Raw genomic sequence first — 12187 nt, forward strand, 5'->3', positions numbered from 1 at the left:
AGAAACAAAAAAAAAAAACTGTGTGAGGTCAGCCGGGAAATAAATACAAAACTGTTAATCCGAGCATGCAGCCTGCCTGGCCAGGAAAGGGGGGGGGGGGGGTGAGCGTGTGAAGGTAATAGGCAGTAATATATTTCTCCCCCCCCCCTTGGTGGGAGTGGAGATGAGCCATCTATAAGGATATACAACACAAGGCTGTGTTCGCACTACGAGACGTTTCTCGGGGCTGCAGTTCCTCTGAGGAAGTCTCTATGGAAGACAGGAAGTGATGGCAGGTACAGACACAAGTTCCATGTGGCACAAAGGAGAGAGGAGACATTGCTGGAAGTGGCAGTAGAGGAGGTAATAAGATCTTATTTTCTATTTACACCCAGTAACCCCCCCGTCACGTCCGTCCTCTTCCTCCATAGTCACTGTTTATCTCCAGCAGATGATGATACGCACATATATAGTGTGGAAAGCTAGATCAACCCCTTCAGGGTCGAAAAATTATCTTGAGATTATTCTGGAGATTTGTCACCTTTCTCACCAATCATCTTCTCACCTTAGCAGTCTCTTGTAAAGAGGGATGAGATTTGAGTTCTCCTGAAATTTGCCCTTTCACACCCTTCCTCTGAAGATACAAATATCTCCATGCTTCACTATATTAACCATGTGTCTGCCCCTCCTGTAGGCCCAGGATCAGCATGGTGGATGGAGTTGAGGGTGATCAGTTCTCAGATCTCTTCTCTGGTGAATGAATGCTGAAGAGATGAGCATTTCATCACTTCCAGGTTTAGTGCCATTGTTCCCCGGTCACTGTGGTCAGGGATGAAGCTGGTTGATCCCAATCTGTACTTCATCAGCTTCACTGGGGTCCATAGGTGACTTTGGAGGTCTAATAAACCCCTAATGTCTCCTTAACCGGTTGCCGACCGCCGCAAGCACATATATTGCGACGGTCAGCCCCGGCCAGGCATAGTGATGTACCGGTACGTCACTAGCCTGGGAGCCAATAGCGGGCGAGCGTGCATCGCTGGAGGCGCGCTCCCGCCTCGGCTCGTTCACGGACACCTCCATGCGTGTGACCGGCGGACCCGATGTCCGCCGGTCACTCGCGATCGTCCGCTGTGAAGGGAGAAAGGCAGGCGGCTAATGTAAACAAAGCCGCCTGTCATTCTTCCCTGTGAAAAAGCACTGATCTAACGGTCCTGCTATGTAGGACCGTTGATCTGTGCTGTTACACACACAGCCACATCCCTGCACAGTAAGAATCACGCCCCTAGTGACACACATAGTCACTGCATCTCTAATAAAGTTAACCCCTTCCCTGGCAGTGTCATTTTTACAGTAAAAGTGCATATGTATAACACTGATTACTCTAGTAATGTCACTGGTACCCCCAAAAGTGTCAAAAATGTCAAGGGTCCGATCTGTCCACCGCAATGTCGCAGTCCCGCAAAAAAAAAAAATCGCAGATGGCTGCCATAACTTAAAAAAAAAAACAACAAAAATGACAAAAATCTTTCCCTTAGTTAGTAAACGCAATAACTTTTGCGCAAACCAATTAAAATACGGTTATTGTGATTTTTTTTTTTTTTTACCAAACATAGGTAGCAGAAAACAAATTGGCCAAAAAATTTTTAAAAATTAGATTTTTACATTTTCTTGGGTAATTTCATATAAAAAAATGTGAAAAATATTGTTATTTTTGCAAAATTGTCGCTCTTTTTTTGATTATAGCGCATGATCAAAAAATCGCAGAGGTGATCAAATACCACCAAAAGAAAGCTCTATTTGTGGCAAAAAAAGGACGTCAAATTTGTTTAGGTACAGCGTCGCACGACTGCGCAATTGCCCGTTAAAATCACGCAGTGCCGAATCGCAAAAAATACCCCCTGGTCAGGAAGGGGGTAAAATCTTCCGGGGGTTAAAGTGATTAAAGAGGACCTGTCATTTATATTACGCTGTCACAAAGGGGGTATTGGCCGCACACTAGAGTGAGAGAAATGATTCTGGGGCCATTATTACCGGGTTTCTCTAAACGAATGACCTGTAGGAGCTTTTATAGCCTTGTCTTTGCACCATGTTGAGTAGTGAATTTAGTTACCATTTCATGGGAACACAGAGTTTTAAGGGTTGACATAATTGTGTGTGGGGGGGGGGGGGCTTTGTTTTTACAAGTTTCAATATACAGATTTTATTGTGTGTGAGAATGTTATTTTGTTTAAAGCCCATCTCTGGGGAAACAAAAAATTACCAAAACCCAAATGAGCATTTAACCCTCGTATAATGGGGGCAGCCCCTCTTCAAGGGTTACATGGTCATTTTGGTGTAGGGAACCAGTAAATGCACTTTTACTTATCCGATCCTCTGATCCCTCAATACCGACACTCTTCTCTACTCCCCTACACTCTGGCAGTGGACTGTCCCTCCTCCTGTCCAATCAAGGGCTATGGGCTCTGCATTGGTCTTGATTGTCTCAGAGAACCTGTGACCACTCTTTATAAAAAGATCCCCCTAATTAACCCAATCTACATGTTCCAATTCCCACCGGGGGCAACCCGCCTATAACCCCTTATATCCCCATCCTAATATTGTCCAACCAATGCAATCCAGATAATTCTTCATTATCCATCTACAGAGAAACCTGCATAGATCACATGACCACACCAATGAGGATGGAGGAGGATCGGAGTCACATGACTGAGAGGTTATTAAGCCACACCCTGGAGATTATCTACCTGCTGATCGGAGAGGTGAGGAGGATTCTGGGAGGTCACATGACATCACTCTTATCTCTATTAATAAAACACAGACCTGACTGGAGAGGTGAGGAGGATTCTGGGAGGTCACATGACATCACTCTTATCTAGTCTGGTCAATAGACCATGTTCTTATTTTAGACATGTAGATGATGTCAGATGATTGATATTGGTTTATCTTTCTCCTGATCTGTAGGATTGTGTTGTAGTGAAGGAGTCTACTGGAGAGCCAATCTCAGGAGGATGGAGCAGGACCCAGAGCCCCACCATGGTGCCTCCACCTCGTTCTCTGATACCTGAGAGGAACAGAGAGCAGAAGATCCTGGAACTGACCACCATGATGGTCCATCTGCTGACAGGAGAGGTGAGCGGTGCTGGGAATTCTGGGACATTATCCAGTAACAGACAAGGGATGTGTCTGGATGGTGACTGTATCATTGTGTGTGTCAGGTTCCTATAAGGTGTCAGGATGTCACTGTCTATTTCTTCATGGAGGAGTGGGAGTATTTAGAAGGACACAAGGATCTCTACAAGGATGTCATGATGGAGAATCAGCCGCCCCTCACATCACCGGGTAAGAGGAGACTTTATTGTAAAGGAGAGAGCAGTACGGAGGGTTCACCTAGATCCCCCATCATCTGATAAACACATAGAAACAATGTATTCAGTCAGTGTGTGTGTTTCCTACAGATGGATCCAGTAATGGGAACCCACCAGAGAGATGTCCCCGTCCTCTGTATTCCCGGGATTCCACACAGGAAGATCACACCATCCCCCACCATCATCAGGTAGATGAGGAACAATCACTGATAGTATCATTAGGATCTGTACATTATCTGGATTGTTACCATTGATGTCATTTTTATTATATATTCAGAGTGGAAACCTGAGAGATTCTAAAGGTGAGGTTAAAGAAGAGATAAAAGAGGAGGATGATGAGGATGGGGTGATGAAGGAGTCAGAGATTCTAAAAGAACACAAATATCTGTACCAGGACACCATGGTGGAGTCATCCAGCTACAGAAACCCACCAGAGAGATGTCCCCGTCCTCTGTATTCCCGGGATTCCACACAGGAAGGTCACACCATCCCTCAATGTTACAAGGTTGGAGGATTGGAGTATCTAGAACATGGACTTCTGGGGAGGATGTGTTTTTTTTTTTTTTTTATAATATCACAATAATAAAGCTTATAACCTACAGATGATATTCTCTCTAATTTTCTTGGTTTAGAGTGGAGATCCAATCGATATAGAATTTGAGGTTAAAGCAGAAGAAGAAGAGACGTATGTGAGGGATGATCAGCAGTCTATGGAGGAGGATGGAATAACGGGGACATTTATAGAGGAGGACACTCCTACAGAGATCAGCATAGGTGGGTCACTAGCACTAAATACATACATGACATAAATACATGTAATCCACCACTGATTACTGAATACCAATATTATGAGTCCTGACCCCTCCACTATATACTCTATGTTGTATTACAGACTTCTGCTCTATCTCCTCTACCCACCGCTACACTATCTCACAAAAGTAAGTACTCCCTTCACATTTTTGGAAATATTTTATTCTATCCTTTCATGTGACAACACTGAAGACATTACACTTTGCTACAATGTAAAGTAGTGAGTGTACAGCTTGTATAACAGTGTCAATTTGCTGTCCCCTCAAAATAACTCAACACACAGCCATTAATGTCTTAACCGCTGGCAACAAAAGTGAGTAAACCCCTAAGTGAAAATGTCCAAATTGGGCCCAAAGTGTAAATATTTTGTGAGCAACCATTATTTTCCCCTCTTGGGCATGGAGTTCACCAGAGCTTCACAGGTTGCCACTGGAGTCCTCTTCCACTCCTTCATGACAACATCACGAAGCTGGTGGATGTTAGAAACCTTGCGCTCCTCCATCTTCCATTTGAGGATGCCTCACAGATTCTCAATAGGGTTTAGGTCTGGAGACATGCTTGTCCAGTCCATCACCTTTACCCTCAGCTTCTTTAGCAAGGCAATGGTCATCTTAGAGGTGTGTTTGGTGTCGTTATCATGTTGGAATACTGCCCCGCAGCCCAGTCTCTGAAGGGAGGGGGATCGTGCTCTGCTTCAGTATGTCACAGTACATGTTGGCATTCATGGTTCCCTCAATGAACTGTAGCTCCCCAGTGCTGGCAGCACTCATGCAGCCCCAGACCATGACACTCACACCACCATGCTTGACTGTAGGCAAGACACACTTGTCTTTGTACTCCTCACCTGGTTGCCACCACACACACTTGACACCATCTGAACCAAATAAGTTTATCTTGGTCTCATCAGATCACAGGGCATGGTTCCAGTAATCCATGTCCTTAGTCTGCTTGTCTTCAGCAAACTGCTTGCGGGCTTTCTTGTGCATCATCTTTTGAAGAGGTTTCCTTCTGGGATGACAGCCATGCAGACCAATTTGATGCAGTGTGCGGCGTATGGTCTGAGCATTGACAGGCCGACCCCTCACCCCTTCAACCTCGGCAGCAATGCTGGCAGCACTCATACGTCTATTTCCCAAAGACAACCTCTGGATATGACACTGAGCACATGCACTCAACTTCTTTGGTCGATCATGGCGAGGCCTGTTCTGAGTGGAACCTGTCCTGTTAAACCACTGTATGGTCTTGGCCACCATGCTGCAGCTCAGTTTCAGGGTCTTGGCAATCTTCTTGTAGTCTATGCCATCTTTATATAGAGCAACAATTCTTTTTTTCAGATCCTCAGAGAGTTCTTTGCCATGAGGTGCCATGTTGAACTTCCAGTGACCAGTATGAGAGAGTGAGAGCGATAACACCAAATCTAACACACCTGCTCCCCATTCACACCTGAGAACTTGTAACACTAACGAGTCACATGACACCAGGGAGGGAAAATGGCTAATTGGGCCCAATTTGGACATTGTCACTTAGGGGTGTACTTACTTTTGTTGCCAGCGGTTTAGACGTTAATGGCTCTGTGTTGAGTTATTTTGAGGGAACAGCAAATTGACACTGTTATACAAGCTGTACACTCACTACTTTACATTGTAGCAAAGTTTAATTTCTTCAGTGTTGTCACATGAAAAGATAGAATAAAATATTTACAAACATGTTAGGGGTGTACTTACTTTTGTGAGATACTGTATACACATAATACGGATTCTCTTTGTTACGCCCATTTCCTACCAGCTGGACATTTTATATCTAATAAGAAATCAAGTGAAAATGAAAATAAATTTCTTCCCCAAAATCTGTAGACAATAAGTGGGAAATAATAATCCAATCTGTGCGATATCACCGCGCCGTGTAACAATCAGACTTACAATTCAAAAATATGAAATCTATTAAACAGTGTCAGGAAATGAATAAATAGTAATGTGATCGTCCAATAAGAGGATAGAAATGTCATCAGTCAGGGCCAATATAAATGATAAAGTGCGAGTGCAGAAATTGCAGATGAGAAAGGTGCTGGTGGTCACTTCCACTCACCTTACCATCTGACTCCTGTGTTACCAGCGAGTCCCACAGATCCCTTCCCCCTCTAGGGATATCGCTCACTCCTCTCCTCCTTCCTCTTCCCCCACGGTATATATGGGGGGGAGGGTAGAAAATAACCCCCCTCTAGTGCTCTCCGTCTATCTGCTTTATTCAACATTAAAATCCAAGATGATAGAATTACAAAGCCGGGACTTGAGCAGTGCGGACTAAACAAGCTTCACAATGTGATCCTTCATTCAGATACCCCTTCCCTGGGATGGCCAAGATGGGACGTCCCTGTGCAGGCTCCGCCCATATTTCCTATCACCTCCCCCCCCATACATACCGTAGAGGAAGGAGGAGAGGAGGGAAATTATTTCCCACTTATTGTCTACAGATTTGGGGGAAGAAATTTATTTTTTTGGCGCTGCATTTTATTTGCTTTTTTATTTGTTTTTGTGTTTAGTGAAAGAAACTTTCTGAATGTAAGCTGCCATTGGGTGAATGTTTCTGTGAATATTTATACACCATTCTTTACACTACATGATTGTACCGATTTATTATTTATTTTATATCACATTTTATATCTGATGATTTGATTGAAGGACAGACTTTTACATGTTGATAATAATGTGATAACATCCTCCAACTTTGGAACCTTAAACAGAAAGTGATAATGAGGGAGGAATCAGTAACCCAATGATGGTGGTCTTCAGGATCAGTCCAGTCTTCATCTTGGTTGTTCTCCCCCCATCCTCACTCTCTGACCTCTGGTGGGGCTCAGCCCCGCTGTTATTCATGGCTAAATCATAGACTAAATAAGGAAGTGCAGGACTTCTTGTGTTGGGAGAATGGCAATGAGTGATAGAGGGGGAGGGGGCACTCATCCTATAATCCCCTCATCACTGTCACTCCTATAAAAGACAGTTCTCGTTGTTTCCTCACTCTCTGACTAAGGTCCATGAATAAAGAAATGAACTGGTAGGAGATCAGAGGACCCATTTACTAATTACCTTGAGGGGGGAATTGTAAGATCCTCAGAGACAAAGCTGGCTGATGTGGGCGGAGTCCTGGCTTAGGGGAACCAATCTGCTGATGTCTAGTAATAATCTTTGTATTTCTATTTTAGTACATGGACGGGAGATGAGGAAAACCTCAGAGGATTGTCTCACTTTGTCTCCAGACTGTAAAGTAGAAGATGAGGACATCACACAGTATAGTCCAGGAGAAAACCCGGCAACCTCAAATGTCCATCCGGGACCACACAATGTAGATGGACCATCGTATTCCTCTTATCCTGAGGAACCTCAGACTGTGAGGGACGGTGCCGGACCATCGTATTCCTCTTATCCTGAGGAACCTCAGACTGTGAGGGACGGTGCCGGACCATCGTATTCCTCTTATCCTGAGGAACCTCAGACTGTGAGGGATGGTGCCGTCCTTCCAACAGATAAGAGGTTTTCCTGTTCTGAGTGCGGGAAGAGTTTCTGTTTGAAAAGCAATCTTAATATGCATAAAAAATCTCACACTGGTGAGAAGCCGTATTCCTGTCCTCAGTGCGGGAAATGTTTTTTACGGAAATCCACTCTTTCCACACATCAGAGATTGCACACAGGTGAGAAGCCTTATTCCTGTCCTGAGTGTGGGAAATGTTTTTCAGGAAAGTCCCATTTTTACAGACATCAGAGATTTCACACTGGTGAGAAGCTGTATTCCTGTCCTGAGTGCCGGAAATGTTTTGCAGAGATCTTCGCTCTTTCTAGACATCAGAGATCGCACAACGGTGAGAAGCCATATTCCTGTCCTGAGTGTGGGAAATGTTTTGCACAGAAGTCCTATCTTTCCACACATCAGAGATCGCACACTGGTGAGAAGCCGTATTCCTGTCCTGAGTGCGGGAAATGTTTTTCATGCAAGTCTACTCTTTCCACGCATCAGAGATTGCACACTGGTGAGAAGCCGTATTCCTGTCCTAAATGCGGGAAATGTTTTTCATGCAAGTCTGCTCTTTCCACGCATCAGAGATCGCACACTGGTGAGAAGCCGTATTCCTGTCCTGAGTGCGGGAAATGTTTTGCACAGACGTCCGCTTTTTCTACACATCAGAGATCGCACACTGGTGAGAAGCCGTATTCCTGTCCTGAGTGTGGGAAATGTTTTTCACGCAGGTCCCATCTTTCCACACATCAGAGATTGCACACCGGTGAGAAGCCGTATTCCTGTCCTGAGTGTGGGAAATGTTTTTCACGCAAGTCCCATCTTTCCACACATCAGAGATTGCACACCGGCGAGAAGCCGTATTCCTGTCCTGATTGCGGGAAATGTTTTTCAAAGAACTTTGCTCTTTCCAGGCATCAGAGATTGCACACCGGTGAGAAGCCGTATTCCTGTCCTGAGTGCGGGAAATGTTTTACACAGAAGGGCAATCTTTCCACACATCAGAAATCTCACAAGGAGAAAAAGCCATATTCCTGTCCTGAATGCGGGAAATGTTTTTCACAGAAGTCCACTCTTTCCTCACATCAGAGATTGCACAGGGGGGAGAAGCCATATTCCTGTCCGGAGTGCGGGAAATGTTTTTCAAAGAAGTCTCATCTTTACAGACATCAGAGATCTCACATGGGGGAGAAACCACTTTCCTGTCCTGAGTGAGGGAATTATTCCTCACTGAAGTCCTGTCTTCCTGTACATCAGGGATCCCACACAACCCTCCAGGTGTATTTGTGCCTTGAGTGCGGGAAATGTCTTCTAAATGAATGTTGGTGGACATGTGGGGAAGAAGCACACCCTGATATACACCTCAGATATACTCCATGGCTGTCCTTTATCATGTAAGAAACACTTCATAAGGAGATCAGAGATCACCAACGACATGGATGAAGTGTTGTACTGTGTTGGCCATTGATAGCAGGAGAAAAATAAAAATGGAGTCCTTACCTTTCATTGGCTGAGTACATTTTTTGCGGGAAGATTTCACAAACACTTACAGATCTGGTTGTTATAAATGTGTTGATGAAATGTGACCCGCAATCCCCCAGTCATGGAGAAATGGGATTTCCTATAATGGTCAGTTCCATCTAGTGGCCATAATGTGCTTTCCTGACAGATGTCCATGGCAGCATATGTTTGGGTAGCCCCGCCCTCGTTCCTCCCCCATAAGACCCCACCCCCATAAATGTTCAGGATAAGCCAATGGCTGTGTTCCTTTTTTTTGTCCTCCTCACTTATAGGGCCATTTTTGTATGAAGTTTTCCTACCTATTGGAAGTATTGGTGGGCGGGTCTGGTGCTGGGCAGCTGTGTGGGATGTCAGGAGCTTCCTTTGGTATCCATAAGTCTTCCAGGATGTCCCGAGTGGTCATTGAGTCCCCAGCTATCAGCGGGGTGGTGTTATGGCACACATATGTAGAGGATCCATGCCTGGAGAGTGGGCCCTGCCATCGGCGCCTATTTGTATTGGCTGGGAGCCCAGCTGTTAGCGGGTGGCCATTAAGTGTTAGACACGTGAAATTTGTTGCGAATACAAATTCCGACAATTTTTTTGATTATTCCTAGATTCGGATGTATCCAAATCTCCAAATGAAATTGTAATGAATTTTGTTGAAATCTGTTAAAATTTGTTTTGTTTATTTCTAATAAATTCCAACTTTTCGGAACAATTCAAATTTGGATTAGTCAGAAAAAACGATCGACCGATGCAAATTCTGTGTGAAGAAATAGCTGGTTGTTAAGCAGCAAGCTGGGCAGCCGGCTGCCCGCATCCTTACCAACCATGACTCATCAGCTGTCAGCGGGCTTCCCTACTGACAGATGAATGGAAAGAAAAGAATGCCGGCATTGCCCGGAAATAGAACAAAATGGCGTGCTCCCCCTCCCCCTTTCCATACCAGACCCTTCGGTTAGGGATAGACCGATATGGTTTTTTCAGGGCCGATGCCGATATTTTGGTCACAACGTATCGGTATCGGCCGATATTTTGTACATTTAAAGTTTTGAAAAATGAAGACAATTTTTTACACAAATCTGGTACTGAACATGTTAATTTTTGTTTAATGCTTAATGGCTGGCTCCCTGTGGTAGGTGGCTGGCTGGCTTGCTGGCACTCTGTGGTGGGTGGTTGGCTGGCACCCTGTAGTGGGTGGCCGGCTGGCACCCTGTGGTGGGTGGCTGGCTGGCTGGAACCCTGTGGTGGAAGGGTGGCTGGTACAGGGCCTTTGGGTGGCTGGCTGGTACAGGGCCTGTGGGTGGCTGGCTGTCTGGCACCCTGTGGTGTGTGGTTGGCTGGCTGGCTGGCACCCTGTGGTGGGTTGGTGGCTGTCTGGCACCCTGTGGTGGGTGGGTGGCTGGCTGGCACAGGGGCTGTGGGTGGCTGGCTGGAAGAGAGCTGCCCCAAAGCACCCCCCCCATGTTGAGGGCATGTGGTTTGGTATGGGTTAGGAGGGGGGCACTTGTTGTCCCCCCCTTTCCTGACCTGCCAAACTGCATGCTCAGGTAAAGGTCTGGTATGGATTTTGGGGGGACCCCATGTCATTTATTTTATTTTAAACATTTTTCTATTGCTGGGCAATGTCGGCATTCTTTTCTTTCCATTCATCTGTCAGTGGGGAAGCCCGCTGACAGCTGATGAGTCATGGTTGGTAAGGATGTGGGCGGCCGCTTCCCAGCCCCCTGCTTAACAACCTGCTATTTCTTCACACAGAATTCAAATCAGTCGATCGTTTCTCGACTGATCGGAATTCCAATCGTTCTCAAAGCGTGAAATGAAACTAATTCTAGAAAGCAAAATAAATAACGAAACAGATTTATCTGAAACAAAACAAACGTTTCCATTCTGCATATGTCTATGATGTTCAGCTTAAATATTAATTAATATGGTAATTGATGTTGTATGTTTAAATAGAGAGAAAGCAGTATGGCGGGTTTGCTATGACTAAATGCTTGTAGTGTGAAACGCGTTGACAGTCTCATCTCTCCTGCAATGTTGGAGAGAGCAGACAGGCTCAAATAGAGATATGGTATGAAAGAGGCACAAATGTCCCAGTATGTATAAATGGAAAGAGAAGGCAATGAGAGAGGGGACTTTCTAAAGGGGTGCCGTCATAGGACCAATATTATTAGAAGGTTTGTATTAAATAGATATTTTATTGAAAAAGCATAGATAAAATGTATACTGTATTTCCAAACCAGATAAGACAGTATTACAATAATGGATTAAAAACATATGAATACAAGCCAATTCATAGCAAACTGTAAATTAGAGAGTAAATGTTGTATCTTACACAGGGCCTAATAGAGTACACTACAGACCCTTAAACCAACCAGAAGTGGAGTCCCCCGGTTAGTGTATAAGTGAAGAACGATGATGCCCAAAACTGTAGCCCGACATGTTTCGCCGCTTCCTCAGGGGCAGTTGAGGGGTTATATAAACATCAATACAGTTACTAGAAGGAAAAAAAAAAGGTTACATGCATATATATCAAAAAATATATATATGTTATAACATAAAGCATTTTAGTCAGTCAGAGAGAGAGGCCTGCAGTTTGTAGATTGACAGATGGGTCCCGGAACCGTAAGGTAGGCACTTCCCCCCCCCCCCCGGGGCGAGCACGGGAACCAATCTCTACTGAAAGTGGCTGCAGAGTGGATGAAAGGCTCAACATATAGAGGACCTGAATGAGTAAGAAGTATACATAAAAAAGTGTATGATACTGGGATATATAGTATCAATATTGAGATATGTCACTCCATAAACATCAATTGGGTACTGGATGGTAATATTCAATATTCAAGATATAGACTCTATGCAACTATCTCTTACCCAGAAAAGTCCGAATGAGGAAATAGAAACAGGGAACCGGGTAGGATGAGGTTAATCCTAGAGGGAGGGTATGTAGTCCCAAGAGAGTGACCAAAAAATGGGCAGCATGTCCCAGAGGCTCTAGATGGGAGATAATGGGTGAC

General features: G+C 44.7%; 4 protein-coding genes across 4 annotated transcripts in view; 3 read left to right on the forward strand and 1 right to left on the reverse strand.

Annotated features, from left to right (window-relative positions):
• The window catches only part of LOC309548809 (uncharacterized protein), a gene marked incomplete at both ends in the record, with an annotated part of 57088 nt that extends 48209 nt beyond the window's left edge, over positions 1–8879 (forward strand). The window contains 3 exons of the mRNA XM_082248750.1: positions 3195–3318; positions 3435–3508; positions 7701–8879. Of these exons, the coding sequence (XP_082104876.1) occupies positions 3195–3318; positions 3435–3508; positions 7701–8879 (1377 nt within the window). The remainder of the gene's footprint in view (positions 1–3194; positions 3319–3434; positions 3509–7700) is intronic.
• Positions 1–12187, forward strand: part of LOC309550239 (uncharacterized protein) — a gene marked incomplete at both ends in the record, with an annotated part of 1760330 nt that overhangs the window by 1466539 nt on the left and 281604 nt on the right.
• Positions 1–12187, forward strand: part of LOC309548816 (uncharacterized protein) — a 530695-nt gene that overhangs the window by 82636 nt on the left and 435872 nt on the right. The window lies entirely within an intron of this gene.
• The window catches only part of LOC309548808 (gastrula zinc finger protein XlCGF66.1-like), a 137350-nt gene that overhangs the window by 59335 nt on the left and 65828 nt on the right, over positions 1–12187 (reverse strand). The gene's annotated exons all lie outside the window — the stretch shown is intronic.

Source organism: Pelophylax lessonae (assembly GCF_965119305.1).
Source record: "Pelophylax lessonae genome assembly, chromosome: 3".
Lineage (NCBI taxonomy): Eukaryota > Metazoa > Chordata > Amphibia > Anura > Ranidae > Pelophylax > Pelophylax lessonae.